The sequence below is a fragment of the Lasioglossum baleicum genome, chromosome 18 (genome assembly GCF_051020765.1).
Source record: "Lasioglossum baleicum chromosome 18, iyLasBale1, whole genome shotgun sequence".
In the NCBI taxonomy this organism is placed as follows: Eukaryota; Metazoa; Arthropoda; class Insecta; order Hymenoptera; family Halictidae; genus Lasioglossum; species Lasioglossum baleicum.
The window spans coordinates 8771806-8799476 of NC_134946.1; the positions used below are offsets into that span (position 1 = coordinate 8771806).

General features: G+C 38.7%; 3 protein-coding genes across 8 annotated transcripts in view; 1 reads left to right on the top strand and 2 right to left on the bottom strand.

Annotated features, from left to right (window-relative positions):
• LOC143218212 (uncharacterized) overlaps positions 1 to 24338 on the top strand; it is a 29287-nt gene extending 4949 nt beyond the window's left edge. For 2 of the 5 annotated variants that reach the window (XM_076443276.1, XM_076443274.1), the window contains exons 2-8: positions 11306 to 11778; positions 12005 to 14645; positions 15302 to 15422; positions 15534 to 17384; positions 17805 to 17997; positions 18255 to 18503; positions 18679 to 24338. In XM_076443276.1, the coding sequence (XP_076299391.1) occupies positions 11323 to 11778; positions 12005 to 14645; positions 15302 to 15422; positions 15534 to 17384; positions 17805 to 17997; positions 18255 to 18503; positions 18679 to 19209 (6042 nt within the window). In that variant the 5' untranslated portion in view covers positions 11306 to 11322 and the 3' untranslated portion in view covers positions 19210 to 24338. The remainder of the gene's footprint in view (positions 1 to 11305; positions 11779 to 12004; positions 14646 to 15301; positions 15423 to 15533; positions 17385 to 17804; positions 17998 to 18254; positions 18504 to 18678) is intronic. The other 3 variants (XM_076443275.1, XM_076443277.1, XM_076443278.1) reach the window with 3 other exon arrangements.
• A 134-nt stretch (positions 24339 to 24472) lies between these two features.
• Rpb12 (DNA-directed RNA polymerases I, II, and III subunit Rpb12) lies at positions 24473 to 25368 on the bottom strand. The gene is made up of 3 exons (XM_076443283.1): positions 25174 to 25368; positions 24608 to 24700; positions 24473 to 24524 (listed from the first exon to the last, which is right to left on the bottom strand). Exons 1-3 carry the CDS (start codon positions 25229 to 25231, stop codon positions 24502 to 24504), a joined length of 174 nt encoding a protein of 57 aa, XP_076299398.1. The 5' UTR covers positions 25232 to 25368; the 3' UTR covers positions 24473 to 24501.
• A 671-nt stretch (positions 25369 to 26039) lies between these two features.
• Positions 26040 to 27237, bottom strand: LOC143218214 (receptor expression-enhancing protein 5-like). 2 transcript variants are annotated; one of them, XM_076443279.1, is made up of 4 exons: positions 27009 to 27237; positions 26453 to 26685; positions 26252 to 26387; positions 26040 to 26179 (listed from the first exon to the last, which is right to left on the bottom strand). In XM_076443279.1, exons 1-4 carry the CDS (start codon positions 27133 to 27135, stop codon positions 26133 to 26135), a joined length of 543 nt encoding a protein of 180 aa, XP_076299394.1. In that variant the 5' UTR covers positions 27136 to 27237; the 3' UTR covers positions 26040 to 26132. The 2 variants fall into 2 exon arrangements, with proteins under 2 accessions (XP_076299394.1, XP_076299395.1); XM_076443280.1 differs by lacking the exon at positions 27009 to 27237 and adding an exon at positions 26756 to 26878.
• Positions 27238 to 27671: the final 434 nt, after the last annotated feature.

Here is a 27671-nt window from a genome sequence, read left to right on the forward strand (position 1 = left end):
ACTTGGAATTTCATTCGGTTCCCGTTAACAATTATCTACTTCTTCAAATTTCTCCAATCTCCACACGTTTATCCTTTACGTGAACCCTACAAAAATAAAAGAATCACTAGACACAAATTTTTCACATTAGCAGTTCATTTCGGGGAAAACATCAACATTTTATACTGTAAAAATATTCTTAACTAATACAATTTTGAGACATTGAAATTTCTACACTAAAACTTACTAGAAATTTGCCATGTTACTAGATATATTACTAGACAGATTCCGGAAAAATTACGACAAAGGTATTGAAATTTGTTAGAAAAATCGCTGGAGAAATTGTTGAAAAAATTATCAGGCGGAACAGTGGACAAATCACTTGAAAAAATTTAGAAGGACAATAGTTTCTAATGGAATTAATAGCAGAAAAATTGTATTTCCCTGGTCAACTAGATTACCCTAATTTGTCAGGGAGTTTGCGGATTGTGGAGGATCGAAATAGAATTTCTGTTACCGGATTTTGTTCCTAAATTCACAGTGCGTGTTTTATTTGAAGCGTCCCGCGCCGCAAATCCGAAGAACTTCATTACATTCGTTCGGTGATACCATAAAGTGGTTACGGCCTTGTAATAAGCTTAAAAGGATTGAATGCACTCGCTTTTCTCGTCGGAACTACTTTCGATCTTGCAACTTTGGCGGCTTCAACGGACCGGCACAATTCCCATTTTGCTGGTGTAGCTCAGTTCCAGAGCGATAAGCGATATTACGAGCGTATACCTACACGTTGCGTAGAAAGGTAAATTACGGCTTCGTCTATCACCTCGGCGCTCTTATCGGTCTAACGAGTCCTGTTATCGCGGCGATCCAGCACACTGCCTCTCTGATAATCAGCATCGCTGATTATCATCTGTCGAATCTTTACGGTGAAAAATTGACAACACTCTACCTGCTGTAACTTCGCCAATAAAAATCGTAGAAAGGCGTGCCGGGATGCATTTCGGAGCGCGAGACCTCTACTTTAATTACCGAACACTTTTCATTATCGAACACCTTTAAATTATCCTGTCTTCAACGTCTCCGCGCTAGGAATCGAGCTGAAATTAGTTGCATTCTTCTCTAAAAAGCTTCAGACTCTTATAAAATTTAACTGTTTGTAACTTTGAAAAAAAAAGAATTAGTTTAGTTAGCTTTCTTTTCGTGCCAGGAATAAAATCGGAAAGCAAGGACTCTTCTCTCAACAATTTTATACAATCCGCCTTTTACAAAATACAACCTGTCGTAGCGGAAAGAAAATCCCATAAATGTGAACCTAAACTTGTTTTGGGGGGTGCAGTCTCCTCTTTCAGCGTGGCTATTGTTGGCAGAACTGTTACAATGTAGAAAGCATGGGAGAAAGTAAAGGTGGATGATTTCTTGCGGATTTCACGTAGTGTAAATTCGAACCTTTCCACCGAGTTTACAAAGCTTGTTTTGGAGGATTTCAGCTGAAATGAATGTCAAGATTCCTCTACTTTACACAATGATCGACGATTTTTTAAGTCGTTTACACTCGTATCGGTATCCACGATATTGCCAAGACGAAATCATTCTTATTTCTTCGTTCATTGCGAAAACCATACCAAAAATAGCATCGGCTCGTTGGTGTTGAGATTACCAGCTTCTTCGAAATGGGTCTAGATACACGGTCGTCCCATTTTTTGACGAGATTGCGACGACTGAAATGGCCTCGATCCCTCGCGCAAGATTCCGAACGCATAAAAGGAAAAGATGCAACGATAGCTTTCATTTACGACGATAACGCTTGAATTACTAGTAAACAATGAGCGATTCTCGCCGGTGAATGTCCCGTGATACTCTGCACGAGCGGGGCTCGTGATCTAATCACCCATTCACAAGTTGTACTTGGTCGTTACTGTGCATTGAATGCTATTAAGCCACGAACAAACCGGAGATTTGTCGAGAAAATCATTAATGATTATCCATACGATCCGGTATAGGCGGATTAAACTCAATTGATCGTGCACAGTGCACACGTTGCCCGTGCCCTGATTGTGACTCACGACCAACGCACTGCTCTTACCGTTTACTATGCCTACCTACGCGATTAGAGTATACTCCGCTGCGCCGGAGGAATGAATTATAAAACGCCCTGAAAATTGCTCGAATAAGGGCTTAATGTTGTATCTATATTAAACGGCTTTGACTATGAAACAGGGACAGTTAAATGTAGCCGAAATCTTTGTATATTAAATTAGTAACATCGTAATGTCTCGTAATATCGTAACTTCTACTTTTGACATCCCTAATTGTCTTTTCGCGTAGATAGATAAAAATTAGAATTGTTTCGTTGTCTTATTTCGCCATGGGACATGTGACTATTCAAAATGTGATCAATCGTAGCTATTGGAAATTGATTAAATAATTTTAATGATTTTCTTCTGATCTTTAGAATGACATAAAGATGCTAAACAGTGTTTACGTCCTAATACAACTGTCTAATGCTACATGAGAACAATTTTTCTGTCACATGTAAATTTGCAATTCTTTTATTCAAATTTAAAATTCAAACTTTCGGAACTTCGGTTTCGCGAATTTTGAGCGATGCAGTTGCCGTACCCGCAGCAGTATTTATGTACGTTATATCTTGAGAGTATGTCTAACATTGAACAGTAATCTGTCAGCACACTTCTGTGTCGTTTCTCCGTCGTGGAAATTTCCTGGTAAACCGGGTCTCCATTACCGTCATTCAGCGCGGCAAAATGTAAAATTAGAGTTCTAACCAAATTTTCATGGGTAATATGTTCTTACATTGCTCGACGATATATTTTTAAACCCACCATTACACTCTTACGTTATTATCAAACATTTGTTCTATTTACTGAGCTAATTCATTTATAAAATTCAAGTCACAATTAAAACAAAAAATGTTTCAAAACCAAAATCTCTTTTATAATTATTAAAAATTAGTCGGTAATCGTTGTATCATTGTCTGTAACTAACAGTGATTAAATATAAATTAACCGTCAAGATTCCCTTCGTCAAGTAAACAATTCATGTAATACAATTTTCCACCTGGAAAGAACTTTTTTAAGACCAAAATCTCACTCGCAAAAGCGGAGAGTTTGTTTATAATCACTGTAGGTATCCTTGTCTGTAGTAATCGCCAGTGCACAAAACGGGACGCCATTAAAGACCCCTATCTCGATCGTCAAACCAATCATGTTACTATAACATTTGTGTGTGTATTATTTGATTACAATTTATTATTTAATCCATCCACAACCGCTGGGAAAATGATTTGCAGTCCTCTGCTACTGCTGAAAACATCACAAAAATACCATTTGTTACGTATAGTGATCTAAAATTGTGCTTGGAAAATTCAAATACATAACTATAAGCCTCTCCGAAGATAAAGAGAAGTTGCTAAAGTGCATCCGCGGAGCTCTCTTGAAAGAGATATGCCCACAGTGTCCGCAAAGAATCCTTCAGGCCTCGGCGTCGTACGGTCGCGTCGCTTGCTGCCCCTCTCGCGGCTCTCTCTCTCTCGGTAATAATAGGTAGCGTGTCGATCAGAGCGGCTCTCAAAAACAGCGGGGGATTCCGTGGAACACGGCCGTGAACGGCCTAGGGCACGTAGACGCACGGGGTGCGTGACCTAATCACCCGTTCACCGCTCCATCGGAGCGGCGCAAGTCGTACGACACGAATCTGCGTCGAGTTTACTGCTTCTCTCTGGGCCGTGGTGGTGGTGGGGAAGAGCCTGGGGCAACTAGGCGGTCGGTGGAGGGAGGAAGGGACGAGGAGGGGACCTCGGGGTTTCCTCGTGGCTCCGGAGTCAGGGCGGGTCGCGGCGGGGCGGGGCGCGAGCGGTTGGAGTACAGAAGGAGTGGGGGAAACACGCCGGGGAGACGGCGACCGTCTCAGCGCGCGATCTCGATCGAGGGGAAGACGCTCGCGGGGAGGGTGTTGGCACTTTGTCAGACCGGAGAGGATGAGAGAGGCGCTTCGTCAGACGAGCTGCCCAGCCACACGCGTGACTCACTTGCCAGCGGGGAATCTCCCGGTTCTATGACGTGGGGGCAGCACTGTACGCCACGCTGGAGAGAACAGTCGTCGCGTTTTCGCGATAGAACCGATTTAAACCCTAGAGCTTTTCGTTTTAGCATTCCCGAGCTCACTAAACCGATTCCCTCGGATCTTACTAGACAAATGTGTACGCGCGCACGGCGCACACTGGTCCAAGCGCTCGATCTAGCTGTTCATTAATATTTTAGCACTATTTGAAAGTTTAAAGGTATAGTAAGTTAGGTCGTTGGATTCGTTTTGATATCAGCTACGATATTATGAAGTCAAAAAATACATATTGACTTTTAGAAACTCAAGGTGACTTTAATTATTTATGCATTGAAAATTTCTTTTTTAATTTTTTCGATTGAAATTTGTAGACTGCTGAATGTTGATTAAGTTTTGTTTAAAACATTTTTTTCTCAGATTATCGGAAGTGTCTGGTAAATCAGGTTCAGGTTTTAAGTAAACGCAATAATCAATCATTTCTGACGTAATGGATTTTATGAACATAATTAAAAATATTTTATTTGAAACTTGTGCGAAAAACATAATATTAATTATAAAAAACAAAAATATAATTTTTATTGTATAAACAACAATAACAATTGACATTATATTATATTGACAAATCATTATTGTCATTACTTTCTTCTTCAACATCTTTCAATATCAAAATTGCCCTGACCACTTCGCGACGGTGTAAAATGAACTGCATACATAGAATTTAGTGAAGTCTCGGATAAATTGGAGCTATAGTTTTTTTTAAATAAATCGGACTAGTCACTTGTGTAGCTCTGAAATAATTTAGTAATCCTGAAGATAACAGGTTTTTTGTTTTGGATTAGAATTACTAGGAATATGGACCCATTTTAAATATCAGTGGTGAAGAATTAGTATGGACGTATATTAGATGTACAACTCATATCAGCACATATTCGCTGACGCTATTTGTTCCGACATCTATAAAGACGTAGGTTATATGATTTATCAATTCGATTAGGATGTTAAAAATACTTAAAACGTGAGTCGATCGCGGTTGGATCCTCAGCTAGTCGTAAGATGACGTTTAAAAGATAAATCAAGAGTAAACGGTTGATTATCCTGCTGTATATGTATAGTTGTTTGCGATTGTCTTTAGAGTAGCATCGCGATCAGTAGAATACACGTGTTGTTTACTGTTAGGTCGACACGTGACTTATGGTTGCTCGCGATGTAAACACTATAGTTTCGAATCTTGAAGACTCTGCGTTCTCTTGAATCTTCTTTGATTTTTGGAGTGAAAAATTTGAAAAAATTCTGAGATATGTGTCTCGGTGAATACCAGATGCCGAATTTTTTCAATAATTTTATCACGTGATTCCTTTTTATTTTAATCAATTTTAATCGAATAGTCAATCAGTACAATTTTTCTGGTTTGAAAATTGGATTTTTGCGATTCAGTTTTGCAGTTTCGAGTTCGATAGTTTGTTAGAAAGGTTCGAGGACCGTTGGGACAGGTTTGCACTAGCCTAACACGTCCGGCACGGACCGGTTAACAAATGGCAAGGCCTAACTAGCGGCGCACAATAGTCTGAACGGACTATTCATGGCTCGTAATTGATCGTCCGCGATTGGTGCGAGTTACGCTTCGTTTCTTGGACTCTAGCCTTATCTTGGCTGCAGCCTTCGTGTGTCACTGGCGGTGCTCGGTGCTCGATGACGTTCACTTTTCGTTTTCTTATCGTTCGCATGCTAATTTTGGCTCGCTACGATTCCGCGGCCGCCGTCACAATTATTGGACTAGAATAATTGCAGGTTGAATGACTTCGACACCGAAAAACCCCGATTACAGAATTTCTTCTGCTCCAATCCTAACAGTCATGCAAATGATTCTCGTGTAGGACCAATTTACAGACTCTTCCAGGCGCAACGGTTTTCTTTTGCATAAATATTTTCAAAACGGTCTAAATTTAATTAGAATGAAAAAGGAACGAGAAATCGTGACTTCGAGAATTTTTTGTGCGTCAACGGTGAAAGCTATGCGAATGATTGTAAGATGATTCTATGAACTTTCTATAATCCAGTAAATAAATATTTAAAGAGGTTCAAATTCGATGAAAACACGTTTTGAACAGGGAGGACGGACGTTCAACTTTGACAATTTTTCTGCTTCAATCGCAATAACTATTCCAAATGATTCTTGCATGACATCATATTCCGTGGACTCTTCTGAACCCAACCGTACTCTTTCTGTGCTTGAGCGTGTTTGAATATTGAATTCTGCGTAATAAATCAATTAAAAGGAAGTATACGAAGCAATATTTGGAATTCTGCTTTCTATTTCGAACGTCAAAAATGTAACACGATTTACAAACAATGCCACCGTGGCTCAGCCAATGATACATTTTCATACATTAGTATAATCACGCATCGCATTATTGTACGGAATAATTTCGAGATCATATTAATAAATCAAGAGAATAGAGTTCGTATTGAATATTCAAGTATATTTATATCGAGCAGATCTCATTTTATTAATAAAACAATCAAATCACTTTTGCCAATACATATTATCCACAATCTCTGTAGGATAATCACAGATTTAATACCGACACAAAAAATGTTGTAGAAGATCTCAAGTTCTCATAATCAAGTAATTGTTACCAGTATCAAGTACAATTTCTGTTGAATAATTACGGATGGCATAATCGGGCTTAGGATAAACAGCCGATTGTCTCGATCCGAGGAATCGATGGTTAGTAGAAACATTTTTAATCTAAACATTCTAAATGACGGTTAGGCTGGCATAACGCGACGACTCTTTATGGAATATCACGAGTTCATAGAACTTCTAGGAGGTCGTCACTGTCGTTTCGTTCAGTTCTGAGGATTTCCTGTTCGAGAATTCAATAAAGTCATGAAACGCCGTTTGTTCCACGTAACTTCGGCGGCTGGTTCACAAGGCAGCTGCTTCGCGTTCAATGAATCTGTTATGCAGAACATCGCAAAATTGCATCAACCCTCAAGTTAATTGCGTTTCTAACCGCCTCATTACGCGTTTGTAATATCTGCTATTCTTTTATTTTGATTTTAACGCTCGGAGATTTCGTGCTGAACGTACACAGTGCCCACGGAGTGTTCGTTTTCCTCCCAATCTAATTATTTTACTCCGATCCAGTTCGATTTAATCATTTTTATCTAATCGTATGTAATTTTATTTTTATTTTTTTCAATCAAACTTAAATGGATTTGAATCGATGTCATTGCATTTTTATTGTATTTCATTTAAATGTATGTCATTTCATTTTTATTGTATTTAATTTAAATGCATACCATTTCATTTTTATTGTATTTCATTTAATCATGTGTTATTTTATTCTCATTGTAGTTAATTTCATATAATTTTATTCTATTCCATTCAATCGCGAATTTTATTTTATTGCCTTTATAATCCAATTTAATTTTATTTCATTTCAGAAAATTTCAGTTAATTTAATGTCATTTAATTCGATTCAGTGTAAATTTGATTAAACCTAATTTCAGAGGGGAAAATGTATAATCATGTAAATAATTGAATGATAAATTGAATACTATAAAAAATATTTATTGGTATTATTACGAATAGAGGTACATTTATCGGTAAATAATAATAATAATCTTTTTATTTTATTTTATTTTATTCTCCTTTTCTAGGAGAAAACGGGAAATACTTTGTAACATAGTTAATTAGTGTCTAAAAGTGACCTAAATTCTGTCGAATCTGTAGGTTATGGTTAAGTTAAGGTCACCCAAGGTCTTAGATAAAAAGCAACCATATTTTCCCCTATCGTTGACACGTTTGATGATTCACCTTCAAAGATTTCGCAAACATTTTCTTCAACCAACTTCTTCTTTGCCTAGCTCAATTAACATAAGTTATGAACATCGTTTAATTTGTTCTACAATCTGTGTCTCTCAAACTAAATTTCTCAAAACCTGAGGGTGCCAGAAAAGAAACGATTTGCAGTCATCTTCACTGTAGAGAAATCTATGAAAGTCACTAGTTGACGATTGTTTATTAATATTTGTAGCAAGAGTACGATACATTCGTACGGTGGCGAATCACCGGGGAATGCTTCCATAGACAAAGCAGGTTGATTCTCGTGGTGCACGATCTCTCTCTCTCTCTTCTCTCGTTTTCCCGGTATCTCTGTTTCGGTGTATAAATAGCACGATCCAAAATTAGCGAGCAGTCCGGCGAACAGCGCTGCAGAAGACGTCACCGAAGAAAAGTTCTGCCACTGAATGCTGCTTCGAGAAATACGAGGGAAACCCTCTGAAATCTCACTCCAATCATAAATCTCTCTCCACAATACCTCACTCACAAGACTTTCAATGAAAGAAAAATTTTTCCCTTCTCCTTGTTTAATTTAAAAATTAATTATTTCCTTGAAGCACCATTTCTGCTGAAATACTTCTGCAGCCCTGCTTAGATTACTAACAAATTCGATTTATAGTTAAAGATAGATTGTTCAAGATAGTTTGTGTTTTTATACATATACCGTATCACGCAGGCAACGAATAACTCTCAGACCAGATGCAATAGTTAAAAATAGAGATGATATAGACGAGGTTGTAAAGAGTTGGTTAATCGTCACGGGATTATGAAAATATTGAAGGTGTTTGAAAGGTATGCAAAGAAATTTGTGCGGTGTTAAACACACTGTATTTCGTCGAGCAAAGCGCAGTTAAATTAGGTTACAGCATAAGATGTTTGCAAACAAGCGTGACTCGACGTCGCAAATAGTGCTGGGCGCCGATATTCCAATCTCTAAAACCAGGCAACCCCAACTGTCTCGCGTAAAAGATGCACTGACTTGGAGAATTGTAGAAATTTTCTACTTGAAGAGGCCAATAAAACAGTTCATTTAGATCTGGAATTATATTTTGCGGCACTCACTTATTTATTTATAGCCGTATTTATCTTTTACGCGCCCATAGCCACGCCCCTCCGGGTTGTATACACGGGGTAAGCCACGCCACCACGCCCGTTAGGGCGATCTCGATAGGTTCAGCTACTAAACTGTGACCACCAGCAGAAATTGCATAAACTCAGTGGCGAAATTACAGAGATTAGTAGAAAAACCACGCCCCTGAGGGCACTTTATGCGGATAGATCTGTGAAACCACGCCCCTTAAGACATTTTGTACAAGAAAACCACTGGTATGATAATCTGTATAAAATATGTAACGAAAGTATATGATCTTTAGGGCAGTCTGCACAAATTCGGTAACGAAACCACGCCCATTGGAGCACTTCCAACATCAGTAAAACCGCGCCTTTTAGGTCACTCTACATAGAAAAAACAGTGGAACTACATATGACTTTTAGGGCAGTCTGTGTAAATTCAGTAACGAAACCATACTCCTTAGTATGATCCCTATACATTCAGCTGCTAACCCACGCCCATTAGATCACTTCCTGCGGATACATCAACGAGACCACGCCTCTTAGGGCACCCCGCATAAAGAAAGCAGTGCAACCCTTAGGGCACTTTACATAAATTGAGCAGAGTCTCCGCAGGATTCCCCACACAGAAAGAACGAAAAAAAAGAAATAGACGATCTCCTAGCGCAATAAAGAATCGATTTATTAAAAAATTCAAAACGGAATACTGACAAACGGAAAATCGTGTTCACTCGCAAGCCACGACCGACCGATCTGAACTGTTGAACTTGGCTCCTTCCGCTTTCGTAATGCAATTCCTGCATAAATCCGTAAGAATAACGTTCTAGGCCTTGAATATTAAGCGACCTGATAAACACGCGTTTCCGAAGTACTCGTCTAGCTCTTCGGTTTCACATGGTGATCAGAATCCCAATTGAAAATAATCTCCAATTAATCGGATCCCTCGAAAATATTTTATTTTCTCAATTGAGGACTACATTCGAGAGAAGACTCTGAAGAAGACTCCCAGTCATTTATGTAGTATATGTACTTAGATTTTGTATCAGACCGTTCATTCTGAAGATCAAAATGCTTGAGCTAGATCGACCGTCCTGGAAATTTCTAAAAAACAATTTCGTGATAAACTGTTTGGATATATTAGCAGCTTTTGGGTTTAAGAGTTTTATTCATGAACTGATTCCAAGCGATGAAGAAACCGCTCGTGTCCCATGCACGTGTATCGTCGCAGTGTGATGATCGAATGAATATTCTCATCGAGCTGCAGGCCAATCTATGACGTCGTAGACTTGTTTACTTCGTCGTCATATTTGCGACATATTTTAATGAGGGCTTTATAAAGAAGCAGCGAAGAATCACACTTCATTTCTGCTGGTCATTTTCTTTGCACGTGCTGCGATCGTGCGCCATTTATTTCACGCTTAAATCATCCTCGAAGTTCTAAATGATCCTCGAATATACATATTAATCCATTATATTTAACAGCTCTTGCAAAATTAACAAATCGATAGCCTTTCGCTTATCTACATTGTAAATGTCCATTAAAAATGGAAATTGTAACAGTTTCGTTAGGCTTCGCTCAAGCAAATAGGAAAACGGATGCGCGCGTAACTTTCAAGGAAATTACAGAAGAAATTGTTTCATTATGTAAAGTTGCAATGCGCAGTGTCTTCAGACGTTCGATGATTTCCCTATTTTGTTTAACGAGAGTATTGCACATGAATCATTCCACGGAGATAAAATTCTAGGAACGATCTGGCTAATTTGTGTGCAACATCAGGAAACCGTTTGATGCGGCGCGTGATTCATGCTTTTCCGACGAACTTATTATGTTTGTTTCTTTCCTGCTCTCCTGTGTTCGATATCATCATTTCCTCATCCGTCGCCGTTCACTAGCATTATCTACGTTGGGCTTGTTTGTATAATCCTAATTAAGTTCCGATTTGATTGACACTAAACAGAATCGATTGCGGATCAGTTGATCGACATGAAAGGGTCAGGAGGGTTTTAGAAAATTATAGTTCATTTTCAATTGATTCAGTTGTAAGACAACGTACTTAAACGTTGCATTTTTATAATAATAGCTTTATGCTCTGTATTGAATGAAGAAAGGCAAAATGGTACTTTCCTATATTTTGCGAATTCGAACGCCCGTACTCGCCAGAAACAATTTTTCCGCGTACACAAATGGCAATGAATTTCTTTACAACAAGTCCTCAACGTTAGATCTACGATTTTTCTATGCCATTTTACTGCCCCCGGGACGAAAAGTAGCGCCAGTATAATCGAAGAGGGCACGTGTTTGAACTCGGCATTAACTGATCGTTTCAGAGACTCACACTGTGGCGATGACAGATCCGCAGTTGTCGAACAATAACAACAACAACAACAACGATGGCGAGCCGAAGTACCTGCACAAGAAGTTCAAGAAGATGGCGACGACTGAGGTCGCGCCGAAGCTGGAGCCAAAGAAGGACGCGGCCGACAACGACGGTTCTACACAGGCGCTCAAGAAGAAGGACTCTACGAAGGAGTCGCTCAAGGAGCCGATCAAGGTCGAGACCTCCCCGGAACCAGCAGACGGAGAGCCGACGGAGTCGAGGAAGAGCGGCTACGTGTGTCCTTATTGCAGGCTCTCGTGCGCCAAGCCGAGTGTTCTGCAGAAACATATCAGGGCACACACGAATGAGAGACCGTACCCCTGCGTGCCCTGCGGCTTCGCTTTCAAAACGAAGTCGAACCTCTACAAACACTGCAGGTCCAGGGCTCACGCCTTGAAGATGGAGGGTGGCGATGCCAGCAAGGTAGAAATGCGATGGAATTATATGTATATTTGGATAGTCTGACGAGGGAACATATTCAAGTTACACATTGTTTTTTTATCGACTATCATCCAGATTGAAGGGATGGAACCAGCCCTCAGAGTTGGGGGTCAAAGGAATGTGTTTAACTTGAATATGTTCCATTGTGAGTACTCAAATAGGAGTAGCTATTCGTAGCTAAACGTCTCTAGCTTACCAATTTTTTCAGGTCTCGGAAGACTCGGACATCAGCCTGTCCGACAGCGCAAGTAACGGCACAGGCACACCCCCACCGCCGCCTTCATCAACACCAACGACCACCGTAACCAACATAAAGACAATCCGCACCGGGAAAATCTACAAGCCGAAATTCCATACCGCGCTGCAATGCGTGAACAACGACGCCGAAACGTCTTCCCTATCTTCCACCTCTTCCAGTAACAGTTCTTCCTCCACCAACGCGAAACCCAATCCTGAACAGGTACAGGAGCACATCGATAAGATCATCACCGACAACCAGGCGATCGTTGAAGCGGTGGATCCGAGGCTGCACAAGCTGATGCAGAGGCAGCAAAGCCTCGTCGACCAGCCATTGAACCTATCCTCTGTCGAAGAATCTTCCAGGAAACGCTGTTACAGCGAAAGCTTCGTCAAGGAGGGCAAAGAGTGTTCCGACAGTTCGTTGATAAAAGATCTTTTGTTGAAAAACTCGAATCAAGACGGATTCGACGGTGAAAACTATCTTTGCCCGTCATGCAATATCTCTTACTCGAGCATCGACAACCTGGAGACTCACCGCAGGTACTATTGTAAAGGTAGCAGTCCTCTGAAAGAGTGCCAACTGGACGAGAAGTCCGATTTCGAATCAAAGTCTTCCGACTACTACAACACCCTGCAGCCTTTACCCTCGCCAGGGCCGTTGTTAGGGAATACTAGGCTAGTCGACGCCTACGCACCACCTGCGAAAAAGCAGAGATCAGAGTCAGTACCCACAACCCTACGATCCTTGGAGGAACTCAGTAAATACCCTAGACCGAATTCACTGCAGATGTTCGGCGGAGAGGTCCGGATTCTGGATAACACTGGGGAAACAAAGACAATGAGGATTGAGCCCAGACAGACCAACTCGCCGACCAGCGAGCACATAGTTAGCAGCAAGTGCGTCACCTCGGAAACAGCCTCGATTGTAGTCAGGTCAGGACTCCATTCCGGTGGAACCATGGTGCACAAACCTCCGAGCACGCCCACGAGTGCACCCAGCGCCATGTCGTTGGCTAGCACGCCGCAGATGCTGGCGCCGATCATACCGAACATATCAGCCCCCAGCATAGCGCCCAGCATGTCCTGTTACAGCTACCTGGAGCCGCATCTCAATCCTTTGACCAGTATCACTGCCTACAACCCGTTGACCCTGCCGCAGGCTGGCATCTCCAGCATCTTGCACGCCGGTAAAGTGATCCCTTACGTGCCCGGCATGCCCGGCCCGCACACCCTCGCCCCTGCCATAGACATATCCTCAAGCATCGCTACAGGGAACCCAGGGTACAAGGTGATCCCAGGTCTACCTGGTCTCCACATGCTCCCGCAGCCTCTGGACCTGGCCAGTCCAGTCAAAATGCAGACGCCCAGCGTTCCTGGGATTCCTGGTCCCATGGGACAGCCTCTGGACCTGGCCAGTCCGGCTAAAGAAGCAAAACTGGGATGCAAAGCGTCTGGAGGTGATCAGCAAACCTCGAAGACCGGGTTCATGAGCCCGAAAGTTCCTAGCAAGGTCGATCTCACGTCAGATAAGTATAGGAGGGCTTCGGGAGACGTGGTGAAGATGGAGCTCGACCGTCATATCAAGAATAGCGCGGCGATCAAGTTCAAGGAGAGTCCTAAGAGAGAGTTCTACGACAGAAGTCCCAAGGCTGATGGGAAGGTGTATTATACGAACGGAGTCGATGCTGCTGCCCCAAATTCGTATAGTAAGTTAAGATACTCGCCTAGGGAGTTGGAGAGCAGAAAGAGGATTTCGACGTGGAACGAGCCAGAAAACAGCAAGACCACGCCCCCTCCACAGACCACGCCTCAGGCTTCACCTCTCGAGAATGGTCGCCTCAAGGTAAACTTTAATGATAGCAAAACGAAAACTATAGACAACTATAATACGCTGAATGGAGCAGAGGTGAAGCCTGACTCTGTAGCGCCCATGGTGATCCTGAACGTGGACACCTCGAAGACAGAAGGGTCGGGAAGGGAAGCGAAAGACAAGCCTGAAGCGAAGTCTCCAAAAAATGGGGATGCTACGACAGAGGAGATTAGTTCGAATAAGTTTTTGAGGCCCACATCGTTACCCCTGAAGCCAGGTACTTTTACACCTAAGAAACACCATGGCATCACCCCCACAGCGAACACGTTGCCTCTCATCAGCCCCGAAACTCCCAGACCCAAGAAGTCCTACGGACAGCTTTATTTGAACGGACATGCTTATACATATCTAGGCTTGAAGTGCTCGACCAGGGTGTTTTATTGTACGCTAAATAGGCCACAGCCTATGTATGTCACCCAGCAGCACGGTTTGTCTATGTACTCTAACTGGAAAATATGTAAGGAGGCGCCACCCGATGTCGATATGGCGCAATATGACTCCAGGCACCGGCCCCCTAATTATACAGCCGCCTGGAAGAAGCAGGAGGATATTTTGACCCATTCTTCGCAAAGACCTACTACACCAACGAATCAGGATAGTGGGTCGGATGGTGATTCGCAAGAGAAAACGAAGCGGGTGAAGATATTTGATGGAGGATTCGAGAGCAATGAGGATTATACTTATGTCAGGGGCAGAGGTGAGGATTTTAAGAGTCTCTTAAAATCAGATAGGTCCAGAGGTCAGTGACCGTAATGTTCTTTATCGGCTGAACTTACTGGGTCACTGACCATAGTTTTTTTTTATCGGCGAGGCTCGCCGGTCAGTGACCATAGTTTTCTTTATCGACGGGGCTCGCTGGTTACTGACCACAGTATTCCTTACCGACTGGGCTTACTAGGTTAATGACCGCAGTATTTCGTAGCGATTAAGCTGATTAGGTCAGAGACCGCAGTATTTTTCACTGATCATACTCATGAGAAAATTTTGAAAAATCACGCTTACGAGGAGAGTGCTCGACCTTCAGGTCTCCAATTAGCTAAAACTCTGTTCACGAAAATGTACTATTATAAGGTCAGGTAGCCAATATTTTTTGCAAGATATTGACGATTACTAGGTCCAAACACAGTCGTGCCAAGCGTTGTTACAGGCATCGCCGTTGCTCCAGTGGTAACGTGTTGGAATTGTGCGGCATAGCTCGCGAGTTCAAATCTCATTTTCATTTTTTTCGAATTTATCACATTCTGCATAGAAAAAAATACTTGTCTTTACTGTGAATGTTTTAAAGTTTTATTTCCTGCGTGCAAAGTTTCAACTAAATCAATGACAGGAAGTTCGTGCACTCTTCTTGTTAATTTATACGCTTAATCTCCTTCACTCCTCTCCTTCTTTCATAAGGTCGAGGTCGGTACGTTTGTGAGGAATGCGGCATCCGTTGCAAGAAGCCTTCCATGTTGAAGAAACATATCAGAACGCACACGGACGTGCGGCCGTACACGTGCAAGCATTGCACTTTTAGGTGAGTTGCGACCTATAGACACATTATTATCTACTGTCCGTTATACCTGGATCCTATTTCTCATATTTGTCCGACATCTGTATACTAACTTATCAAACCTACGTTCTTAAGTTTCAAAACCAAAGGCAACTTGACCAAACACATGAAGTCCAAGGCCCACTATAAGAAGTGCGTGGAGCTGGGCGTTGTTCCAGTTCCAACAACAGTTTGCGAGGACAATATTGACAAGGAAGCTATCGCTAGACTAGCAGCGGGTGGCAACACCGAAGAGTCCTCGGAAGAAGAAGAAGAAACCGACGGAGAAGAAAGTGAAGAATCTGGCAGCGAGGAACAGGAGGCTGCTCAGAGTCTGTTGAGTCTCTCCCAGAGAAACGCGAACAGACTGCCAGGCCTCTTGCCTTCGGGCAGACCGACGACCTACCCATACATCTTAACTTTCCCAACGACCTCTACATCCACTACCGTATCAGTCACAGTTAGCACCACTGCTCTCAGCGGACCGAGTGTCAGTAGCCAGGGAACCACTGTCGTCCGGAACGAGCTTCCATATCGTTATTATTTCCCCTCGAGCAGGGCTGCTGAGGAGTCCAGGACCACCGTAATTCAATCATCGAAAAAGGAGGACAATGAGGAAGTGGAGGAGGTGGACCCTGATTCGAGGAACAGTTTGACCCAGCCTATGGATCTCACCACAAAACCAGCTCTGCAACCTCTACCGTCGCCTATTCCTCAAAGAGCTAATCCAGCGGACATTTTGACCCCAGTTTCCGAACCCGTTTTACTGCAGACCATAGTTCAAACCATGGAGAGGCTGCCCATACAGGGAAGAGAGTGGAAACAGGACGCAGAGGGCCACATGTTGCAAGCCTACCTGACAGAGCGACATGTGATGGACAGTAAAATCAAGCAGCAATACCGGGTTGGCAGCACGAAAATCGAAAAGCAGCCTAGAGATTTCTTCAGACAACTGTCGCCGAAGTCGAAAGCCGTGGAGTCCAGCAATGTCCTCACTGTGACCTACACTGACCCTAGCAAGATGCAGCAGACGATTATGGACTCCAGAGTGAAAATAGTGAAGCACGTGGACGACGTCAAGATGGAGATCAGGGAGAAGATTTACCAGAACAAGGAACAAGGGAGTATCGAACTGATGAATACTGCTAGCTCGAAGCCTGGTGGAGAATATGTCATACCTGTGATTAACAGTTGCGAAAGGTTAGGCGAGTGCACTAACAGGAGCTCGCCTAAGTCCTTTGGCTTGGAGGCTAATAACAGATTGCTGCCACTTCCTCATATGAACAACGAAACGGATAGAAGTTCTGTCCTAAAGACGATAAATGTTAATCAGGAGATCAGATCAGTTGGTCACGAGGTCAGAACACCGTCTTCGGATTTGAGGATGCAGAGTCAGAGTCCTAGGAACCTAGACATGAGGCCTCCAAGCAGAGAATTAAGGTTGCAGGACTACAGAGGTCAGTTGCAGGAGTTGAGACCTCCGAGTCAAGACTACAAGCTGTGCAGACAAGAGTTAAGATCTCCTAATCGAGAGTTCAAGCCCTTGAATCAGGAGATCACTCCGTTAGGGACACCGTTGGCTACCATAGACTCGAGACAGGATAACAGGCCTCCTAGTAGAGATATGATTTTATTGTCGGATTATAGACACCCTCAGGCCCAAGAGTCCAGGGTCAGCTTCGAAACCATGCCTCTGGCTATACACGAAGTACCTAAATTGCAAGAAGTCTCTAGGGCTAATGTTGATATGAGGAACATGGAGCGGGTCGAGTTGAAGCATAATGAGATGACAAAGCAGAGTATAGCTGATAGCATTAAGCATACCGTAGCGCGGAAAATGGTGGTTGGGGGACCGGGATTCAGATCGCCATCGCCTACCGCGGGAAATTCGAAACCACAGGCCGAGTTCTTGCAACCTTCTAGTGGACCCGCTTCCAACTACGTCAGGTTGGTAGTTTATTCTTTGTTGACATCGATAATTTACAGAATTTTAATTTTTTATAAATCTTTCAATAGCGATATGCATAGACCAACAATTTATCATGGATTTTAGGTCAGTGCAAAAGTTCGAATCCGATATCGTGTTAAAATACAAGGAATCAGGCACGGACTATTGCACTGGCCTAATAATATCTCTATTAGATTGATATTTAAAGATAAATTTTATTAAGCTTTTGTTATCTATACTGGAGTAATTAAATAATATGTTAATAGGTGCCCGCGTTAAATAAAGCGTTGAAACAAAACAAAGTAAAACAGGGAATTTATAAGGACAATTTTAATTGTAGATAATTAAAAATTGATGAACTTTTTAATATAAAATGTTGGAGTGCTATTCTTTGGAAGAACTGAGTCTACCTGGTATAGTTACAGTGTGACTGAGGATGGAAGGAGCGTCTGCGGCATTTGCAACAAGGTGTTCAGCAAACCTAGTCAGTTACGGTTGCATATCAACATTCACTATTTCGAGAGACCGTTTAGGTGTGAGAGCTGCGCGGTTTCTTTCCGAACCAAAGGTCACTTGACGAAGCACGAACGATCTGTTTCTCATCACAACAAGGTAAAACTATTTTACTTCCAATATTTTAACAAATTTCCACCCTCTATTTTCTCTGAAGGGATAGCTGTTAATTATTTTCTCTCTAGAAACTCATCCCTAAATTCCGAAAAATCGGATAAATAATACGTGGAGTGAACATTGAGAAATTATTTTCTGCTTAGAAGTACATTTAAAAATTCAGAGAAAAATCTGGAAGATAGTAGTTATTGATGTCAATGTTGAGACATTTTTTCTGATGTTTTGATGTTTAATTTTAGGTCAGCATGACTTCAACCTTCGGAGCAGCGACTACCAGCAATCCTAGGCCGTTCAAGTGCACCGATTGCAAGATTGCATTCAGGATACACGGCCACTTGGCGAAGCACCTCCGAAGCAAGATGCATATTATGAAATTAGAGTGTTTAGGGAAATTACCGTTTGGAACGTATGCCGAGATGGAGAGGTCTGGCGTCAATTTGAACGACATTGATACTACTGACTGTGATAATAGTCTTACTAGTCTTCAGGTGTGTACTTTAATAGTATTAGATTGTTGCATATGACGTGTCCGATTATCAACAGTAACAGTAACGTCAACTTTTTTCTAAATAAACTAAATAAACTAGAGATACAGCTACACGAGCAGTGTTACAGCTGTCCAGCATTGAATATTAACGTATAATAAGTTGATTGTTTGAACAGATGCTGGCTCAAAGACTCTGTGAAAAAGATCCCAGCAAAATCGGGCAGTGGGACTCAGAGGCGCTTCCCAGCCAAGCCATAAGCGGAGGAGAGACCTCATCGGACGAGGGTGAACCCATACCACAGCACGCAATGCATCCATGCCCTGCGAAAGCGACCACAGACGCAGACATGTCTCGACCATATCATGTGCCAATCGCTAACGAGGATCCAAAGTCTGATGTCCATTTGGGGAATCCTCAGTTCACTCAGCTGGGTTGCGAGTACAACGCAAAGGAGAGGCCCATGGAGCCTGTGTTCCCTATGGAAGACACCAGACTGGACGAGAACGCGCAACCGTTCAAGTGCCAAATCTGCACAGTGTCCATGCGTAGCATGAATGAGTTCCAAGTACACTGTTTCGTTGAACACAATATCGAATCGGACTCTAGTACAAATATACACAGGGACAAGTGCACGGAGAAGGAAAATACTCAGCAGGAGCCTACAGGCAAGGAGGATCACAGTAGACAAAAAACAGACGACACGTAGTGCCAAAATCATACGAATGTTGTTCGAATGAATTTATTGCCGTACCAGTAAAATAGAATAAATTGTGAGGGAATTGTTCCGTCACGTTTCGAAGGAAATTTCGGTATAAGTTTGAAGTCTGTTTTCACATTAAAAAATAGGTAAGTCATGGTAATATATGCAAAATATTATTTCCGCCACTGTTTTCAGCCAAATTGGGGAAAACATTAATTATCGTCGATATAACCATCGTCGACAAGAAAAACGTGATACAACTTTGAGTTTAAACATTCTAATGGAGAAACAAGCGTTGAGGTTTTAAATATTTTCTTTTTAACAATTTCTTTAACTTTATTACGAGAAAGAATAGCAGGGCTAATTTTTAAACAGTATTTTAAATTTTTCGATTTTCGAGTTAAAAATTCTAAATTTTAAAAATATGTAAGAGTTCCTTTTTTCTGTGCAATTTAATCATTAAGTTTCTTATGCTTTCGAGAAATTAGTAGAAGTACTATAATGAGAAGAAAATAAATTTAAATGTGTACTGCAGTTTTCTGAAAATTAATTTTGATTATGGGTCACCTTGTTTTTTTAATAGCTAAATTGTTAAATATGTCTTTTAGTTCCTGAAATCATATGTAAATATAATTATGGTGTAAAGCGAATATTCTAACTGATCGATAGTGTAACAATTTTTGTTTTGGTGTTATAATGTTTATGACAATAGTCTGATTATTTGTCGTTTATGTTTTTCACGAAATGGAGTCGTATATGTTTGCTAACACTGTAAACAATGTAGGGAAATTCCCTAGACAAATTCGATTTAATATTTAAAAGGAAGTCAATTTTTTATTCGAAATGATTTTATTTTAGCTTTTTGTTAAAAAGTATTTACATAGTTGAAAGTTAAATACAGTTCTGTCTCGAGAAACGGCACCAATGTTTGTTTTGAGAATAAAAAATCTCTATCTCTTAATCCGAGAAACGGCAGAAACTGATTCCGGGCCACTACCGTTTCTCAAGACAAAACTGTAGTACGTGTTCCACATCCAAATTTTCTGAAAAATGCCGAAATAAATTCGATAAAAACAATATTTTATTATATAAAAATTACTGGCTTAAATTTTTTATTATTTTAGTGACTCTTTTTCTGACACACTTTTTAGTTTCATCAACAGTTTTGAAGATATTCGACTGAATCGATTTAAATGAATCTTTATGTATAACAAATAATCACATATTAAACACAATGATGTGTTAAAAATAGCTCCACGATGCTTATTGTGGTGTCAATCATTTCTGTGACTTGTAAAGCCATCAGAATGTTATAAATAATTTTGTTTATGTAATATTATCCGGAAGAATAAAATATTACAAGATTTTTGTTTGGATTAATGCACAAATTGTATTCTGAAAACAAAATAAGTTTTCCCTCGGAAAGTGATGGAATGTAATTGATAAGAGCATAGTTCTCATACCTAATGGAAAATACGATATTTATATACAATAGTCTTGTATCAACACGAGGTGCAATGGACTGGCATGTGATTCTGTATTTAAAGTGCAACTGTTGCGTTGAATATTAAAAGAGTATTCTAATATTACAAATATAATATTATATCACTATTATTGGTACATCAAGCATACACACATACACATAACGTGAGGATGAGTGTACGGATAAAACAAAGCACTTTATGGCTGAATCTACAAATGTCCTGAAACGTTATTTTTCTTCTGGCAACAACATTACAAACTTACAGAATTCTTTAAAAATTTAAACACTTGTCTTTTTATGTTCATATTGAAATAAATATACCTTTTGTTAAATCGACGTGAAAAAAGGCAATTCCAGAAAAAATAATAGGATTGTAATTTTTTTTAATTAAAAAAGACTAGTAAATAATTTTGTAATAAATAATGGACATTTGTAAAGTCATTCTGAAGTGAATTATTTTGTATGGATGAATGACATTAGCAAGAGTAATTACACAAATTATTGTTGACATAAGAGAAGATGTGTTTGTACATATTTATGTATGATATAACGAGATCATGTTAGTCTTTATAATAATTTTAAGAGGTCCGTAACGAGAGCAGAATCGGTTATTCGGTTTTGTCAATTTCAATCAGATTTTTTCGATTCATTAAATCACAGCTTTAGGTTGTAAGTGATAGTTGTTACAAGATGAACGAAATATTTCATATCAGAATTAGAACTGATACTTCAGAGCAAGATTGATTGAGATCACAGTTGATAGAGACTACAAACGATGGTTCTAGCTTTTTTACCGCAAAACTATATTTTATATCGTTGTATATCTGTGCCAAAGTTTTGTTAACTTCTGACAATGTTGCTCTGTGTACAGGAAGTTGTAATGAATCTTTGTAATGAGAACAGTGCCACAAATAGCATGAATTTGTACATAATATAGAAATTTGTATATATACATAGAGAAACTGGACGGAGAATTTTGAGACATGGAATGAGAGTATAAAATTAAGTATTTATTCAGATACTTTTCGGTGGGTTTCATTGAATTTACAGAAATCGCGCTGGATAACCGATTCTCTGATCTCCCCTAAAACGTTTGAGGAGGAACACACCTTCCAAGACAGACAGCTAACGTATCTTATTGTTAATTACACTGTCCAACAAATTTTTACAGTTTTCTTTTTGTATCTCGATAACCAGTAGATGGAAAACTACAATTTTCAATTTTTAGAATTTATTCTTTCTTTTTTTCTTAAATTTACAAAATAATTATTCGTAAAAAAAAATGTACTGTCATTTTCGGAAGGGACCATAGAATTTTATGCGAGAATGATTTACATAGCTTTTTTTCTGGTTACTTTTAAATTGGTTGAAAACTGATAATGATGTAGAAAAACTATTTTGAAAATCTATTTTGGAATTGTAGATGGGTTATCGAAACAAAAATGATGATGGACAGTGTCATTTATCAACACCCAGTTCCCAGCATCTCGCTCGAGCACGATTCGTCTTTCCTACAATGTAATCAGGTTTTAATTATCATAATTTGTACCTAGTGCTTGAGAGGAGCCAGTAGAGAAATAGTAAGACCGCACAATCATACACATTGAGGTCCAGTCAAGGTGGTCGTTGCCAAACATTATCAGTGTAGCATAGTTGACCTAGCATTCGGTGTATATCCATTCAAAATGCTATTAACACCATTTCACAAAGGCCACGTATGAACTTCCAGAGTGTGCACGTGTGTATGTCCAGAATGGCCAAGCCAACAAAGGGGAATAATCAAGTTTTCCATTGAAGCGAAGCAGCATGTAAGGTACAACTAGAGCAGAAAGAAATATTTTGGAGCACAGCTGAAGCCAAATTTCATACGGTGGTGTGTGTACGTGTCTCTTTATTGTCTAATGATATATTTATTAAGATAGTCCTTTCAGATTATCATTCTGGATATATTTTCGAAGAACAGTTAATCTTTCCAGGGGCATCACATACTTTCACCAGTGCATAAAGCATAATTTACATATCAAATCTATTAGGTCTAGGACTGATAAGTGTGAACATTTTGTTATTATTCTATGCTAGATCGATTCGATAGAAAATTTATATCAACTTCTATGCGAGGTGTCACAAGTACTTTTCATATTTATTCAATTGGATATATTTTTAGATAGCTCGCCACAGGTTTGTGTGCAAATATCTTCTCAGTTGAAATTTGTGAAACGATTATGTAGATTATTCGTAAATGGTACGAAGTGTAGGACACATTCAAAGGTACATATGTGACACTCTTTTTAACATGTACAAAGCATTTTTCATCTAGTAACTCATGCTCTTATCGTATTCTAAATATGTAATAACGAATATGCATATTTAGAAAGTTTAGTTCAAATCAAATGAAGCAATATTCTTTATTCAAATGTTTTAATAAGAATTTTTATGCAACATACGAGTAGAATTGTTTTCCATTAAAGTTGAAAGCGAGCTCCATAGTTTTCGAATCAAACATATGTTAATTATACAATTCAAAAGTTATCATAAGAATTATGATAACATATATTATATTATTATCTGATAAGAAAAATTATTTTATAAATCTTCCTGAAACATGAACATCTTAAGTACAGTGATACAAAATATAACTGTACATATATGTATATTATATTACACATTAGGAGACCATCAGAGTGTTATAAATAAGACTCTTAATAACAGACTGTTAAATACGTTGTTTAAAAATATTATTGTTCGGGAAAAATGTTATTTTTATTCAGGTAAAATATTATCTTTGTTCAAGTAATATTTTTGTTAGAATAGAGAAATAAGAGAATGAGTTATTGTCTGTGTTAAAATGCTTCACCTCTCTCTTGCATATTATCATAATTAAAAATTACTTAAGACGTTGGCTTGGCTCTTTCAAAACTCAGTATTAAAAAATTTGAAGAATAACCGAGAATACACAATATATACGAATTATTTTTTATGGAACTGTGTTCTTTGATAAAATGCTTCCAAAATTAATTGTCATTTTTAGAAAGGATTTCTGAAACGGTCCATATATTTTTACTGTTCCAAGATTTACAACAAATATCAATGGCACCGTAAACAATCGGCACCATCTACAACAATGAATGTGATTAAAATTTTATAAAAGTATTTCCAAACCCGTTCGAGTTATGTTTATACAACGGATGGTGAATCGTATGCTTTTGTAATGAATTGTCCCAATTAACGCTACATTTAAAGGTTACAAAATTAACGATAAATATCAGATGATGAGACCGGAGTAGGATTATTAAAAACATATGCAGAAAACCATAAAGAACAATGGCTTTTACGAGAAACTGTGAGGATGCCAATACTTTGCTAGTGTCACTGTCACTCTTTCTTCCTAATTCTGTGACTCTGTTGAACTACTGATGAAAATGTAATTTATTTATTGTAAATAAAAAACATATATTGCTTAAAACGTTTTATATTATATGATCTGCATTAGTAGGTACGTAATCAATGGAGTTTTTGGTGAAGATTGTAAAAAAAGATTAAGGATTATAATGAGCTATGAAATATATTTCGATTAAAATTGTTATAATTTTCTAAGGTAGTATTGCAAGCATAAAAGTACAACTTTATGAATAATATGGGATGGGAATAAATATTTAATTTACAATAACATTGTGTATTGTTTATTACCTGTATTCATTAATTAATGTACTAAACTATAAAATTTTTTAAAATTATAGTCCGACATTCTTAATTTATATTTGTTATAGCTTAAATTTACAATGTATATTTCTTATAAATTATGTCCAATAGATTTTTTATCGTGCATCGAATACGACAACTAATAAAATGATTAAGGAAAACCGTTAATTACTACGTTATATATGCTGTAGAGTAAATGAAAACTATTATAAAAAAGGATACGTCTTTTGGTGCGTTTTTTGTACATAATTCTGTAACCACACTCTCTGCATCTGATTGGATCTCTGGGACGTATTTCATTGTCGTGATGGCATTCTATAAAAAATTGTTAATTAGATCTGAAAATAATTCAAGTTTCGTTCTAATTCTTTAATGACCATATTTAATTTTCAGACGTTTTTGCGCCTTTCATCTGCTACAAAATATATAATATGAACAATTTAAGCAAGTAATTTTATCAGAATTTCAAATTTTTTCCTATGTTTTTGTTGTTCACAAATGCAGACGAATAATTTCCTAATTACATTTAAATTTCAAACGTTTTCGCGCGCATTTCGTTATTAAGAATGGCAACCGGTGGTTAAAAATAATGTTGCACACAAAAATTTCAGTATTTTCGATAATAAGAGACTGACTCACAATAAAAAAAGACTTATACTGCTCAGCTTATCAATGCATCTAATAATTAATGTTAAATTAAACTAAACATTATTTTTAACATAAAATGAATTATTTATTTACGTATTTTAAACGTACAAAAGTGAGGTTAAATTTATTTTTGACCGTACCTCCGCAAATATACACCATGGCCTGTTTCGGCGTTGATTCCGATTTGCTCGATTCCATTTTACACTGCTGCTATGAATAATTAGTAACAATAACTTTATTCACTGTTAAAGGCATGTAATAGCCTACAAAGTACAAAGAAGTCTATACGTGTATTGCCCCTACAATTATTGACAAACAGCGCTACACTACGTAATATATCCGAACTATAATTTTAGTCAGAATTATTCAGAATATGTTTGTGATCTTGAAGTTTTGAAGCTACATGTAGACAAGTAATAAACAGTGTCACCTCTTCTGTACGTTGATATTTCTATGTTTTAGATGTTTAGTTAATTTCTATGTTTAGAATGTCCCATATATTGCGACAAAATTAAATCATTTGATCATTTTTGGATGTATACTTGACATAACAATTTTTTGTTACAACATCCAGCTCACTTTTTCAAATTTGATTTGAACCCGGAAGAATGGTTGGGCCACCAGCTTGAGTGTTTTTCCATTTTGCAAAATGGCGCTGTACAAATATTTGAACGGACCAATAACGATCCTTCCAGAATTTACATTATGATACAGCAAGAACGGTAAAAATCATTCGCACTAAGACATATTTTACTACTTTCTCACCGAGATTTTTCAATTTTTCGGGCGTCAAAAATTCATTTTATGACAGGTGATTTAAAAATAATTACGATGACATGCTAGAAATTTGAATTTACTTATTTATATGCGTATGCGCATTGGTAATTGGCATATTACATTGGCCTATATATATGCACGTGTTATACGCCTGTGAAGAGCTAATTACACACGTATTGGTGTCAGTCAATGCAACAGCGGCTCTAAGAATTCAATAGAAGTCAAGAGGTGCAATAGAAATATTTTTATTCAAATAATAGTGCTTTACCATGATTTCATCAAACAATACTTAAGCATAATTACAAATTTACACGCAGCTTCATTAATCCTGCTTCTCTGTCAACAGAGCATTTGAGGCAACTTTCACAGCTGAAATAAGAATGCTTCTATTAATAATTGACCCAAGTAACAGTTGTATTTAATTAATTATTAGAAATGTACCAGCATTCTGAGCTTCTAAAAGAAGTTGATCAACTTTGTGATGATATCGTAAAAATGAGGGTCTGACAATGGTACGATATAAAATCATTGAACCATTATTCTCCATGGGCACCATCAACCACATATAAAACAGGCACTGTAACAAAAAGTAAGCGTGCAGAATACATTTTATAGTTAATCAATATCAAATATGTACTATACCTTGAACAGCCAGTAGACAGGGAACCAGCATAAAATATAGTCTGAGAAAAATTCAACGATTGTGAACACCGCGAACACTACCCAATATGTTAACCATTTTGTATCATCCTCCTTCTTTGGGCTCTCTAGAGCCTTCATAGAGCAGTACGCAGGATATACAAATCCAAAAATATTGCAAATTAATTGCTGTCCAATACCGAATACTAGATAAATACCTAAAACCACGGCAGAGCCTGGAAAAGAGAAACAGTAGATTTAAAATTTATGAAAATTACAATCTATATATTTAAACGAAACTACCACTTTTAATTAAATTTATATTTTTCATAGTTGTTCCTGTTTTACTAAATAGTTTCATACTGAATGAATCATCGTATTGTACAAGGGTTACTTGCCGTCCGATCAATAGTAAAAAATTGACTTATCATGCTCGCGTAGATAATTCGTTTGAAGTTGTCGTTACGTAAAGCAAGAAACAGAGAATTTATACTGTTATTTACTATCTACGAAACGGAAGGATTGGCCCGATTACTTACGGTTAACCTAATTGACTCACCTAAAAACACGTATGTCCTGTTGACCCCAGTTTGTTTTTCAATTTTCGTAAAATATTTTGTCCAAACTTTGCTCTCGTCGTGCAGAGCTTTGTCCAAAGAATCTTTTACTGCTGCGAGCCTCGCCATTCTGTTGGAGAGAAAAGAACAATTGCTTGCAATAAAAATGTAGGAATTCACTAGTAATTTCTGCGGAACTGTGCGGAACAGATTTGGAACGCTGCAGTACTGCGCAATTATGTGAATTTAGGCGCGTTAGAATGATGCGAGCTGGGTTTTGGCGGGCTTTCGTATTTTTCCACACTTCCGCTTACATGCGACACCACCGTTAAAGTTTTTGCAGGCTGAACCTTTCTCTTATTAGTTTGAGAAAAAGATAGAAAAATTAGAAGATGATGTTTATTTATTTTGCAATTTATAAAATTACGACTAACCAGTTACATCCATGGATATAATATATAGGGATGGAGCGTGAGCTAGCATTATGGGCAAGGGGGGTTATTTTTCGATATCGGCCATATAACGGCAAATAGAATGAGGGATTAAAGAAAACTAAAATTATAGAATATTGAAAGGAAATTAAAACGTGTAACACGAATTAAAGAACATACTAATTTTACATAATTTCTTATTTATATTTTAAAATTATTATTTTTAGTAAATGA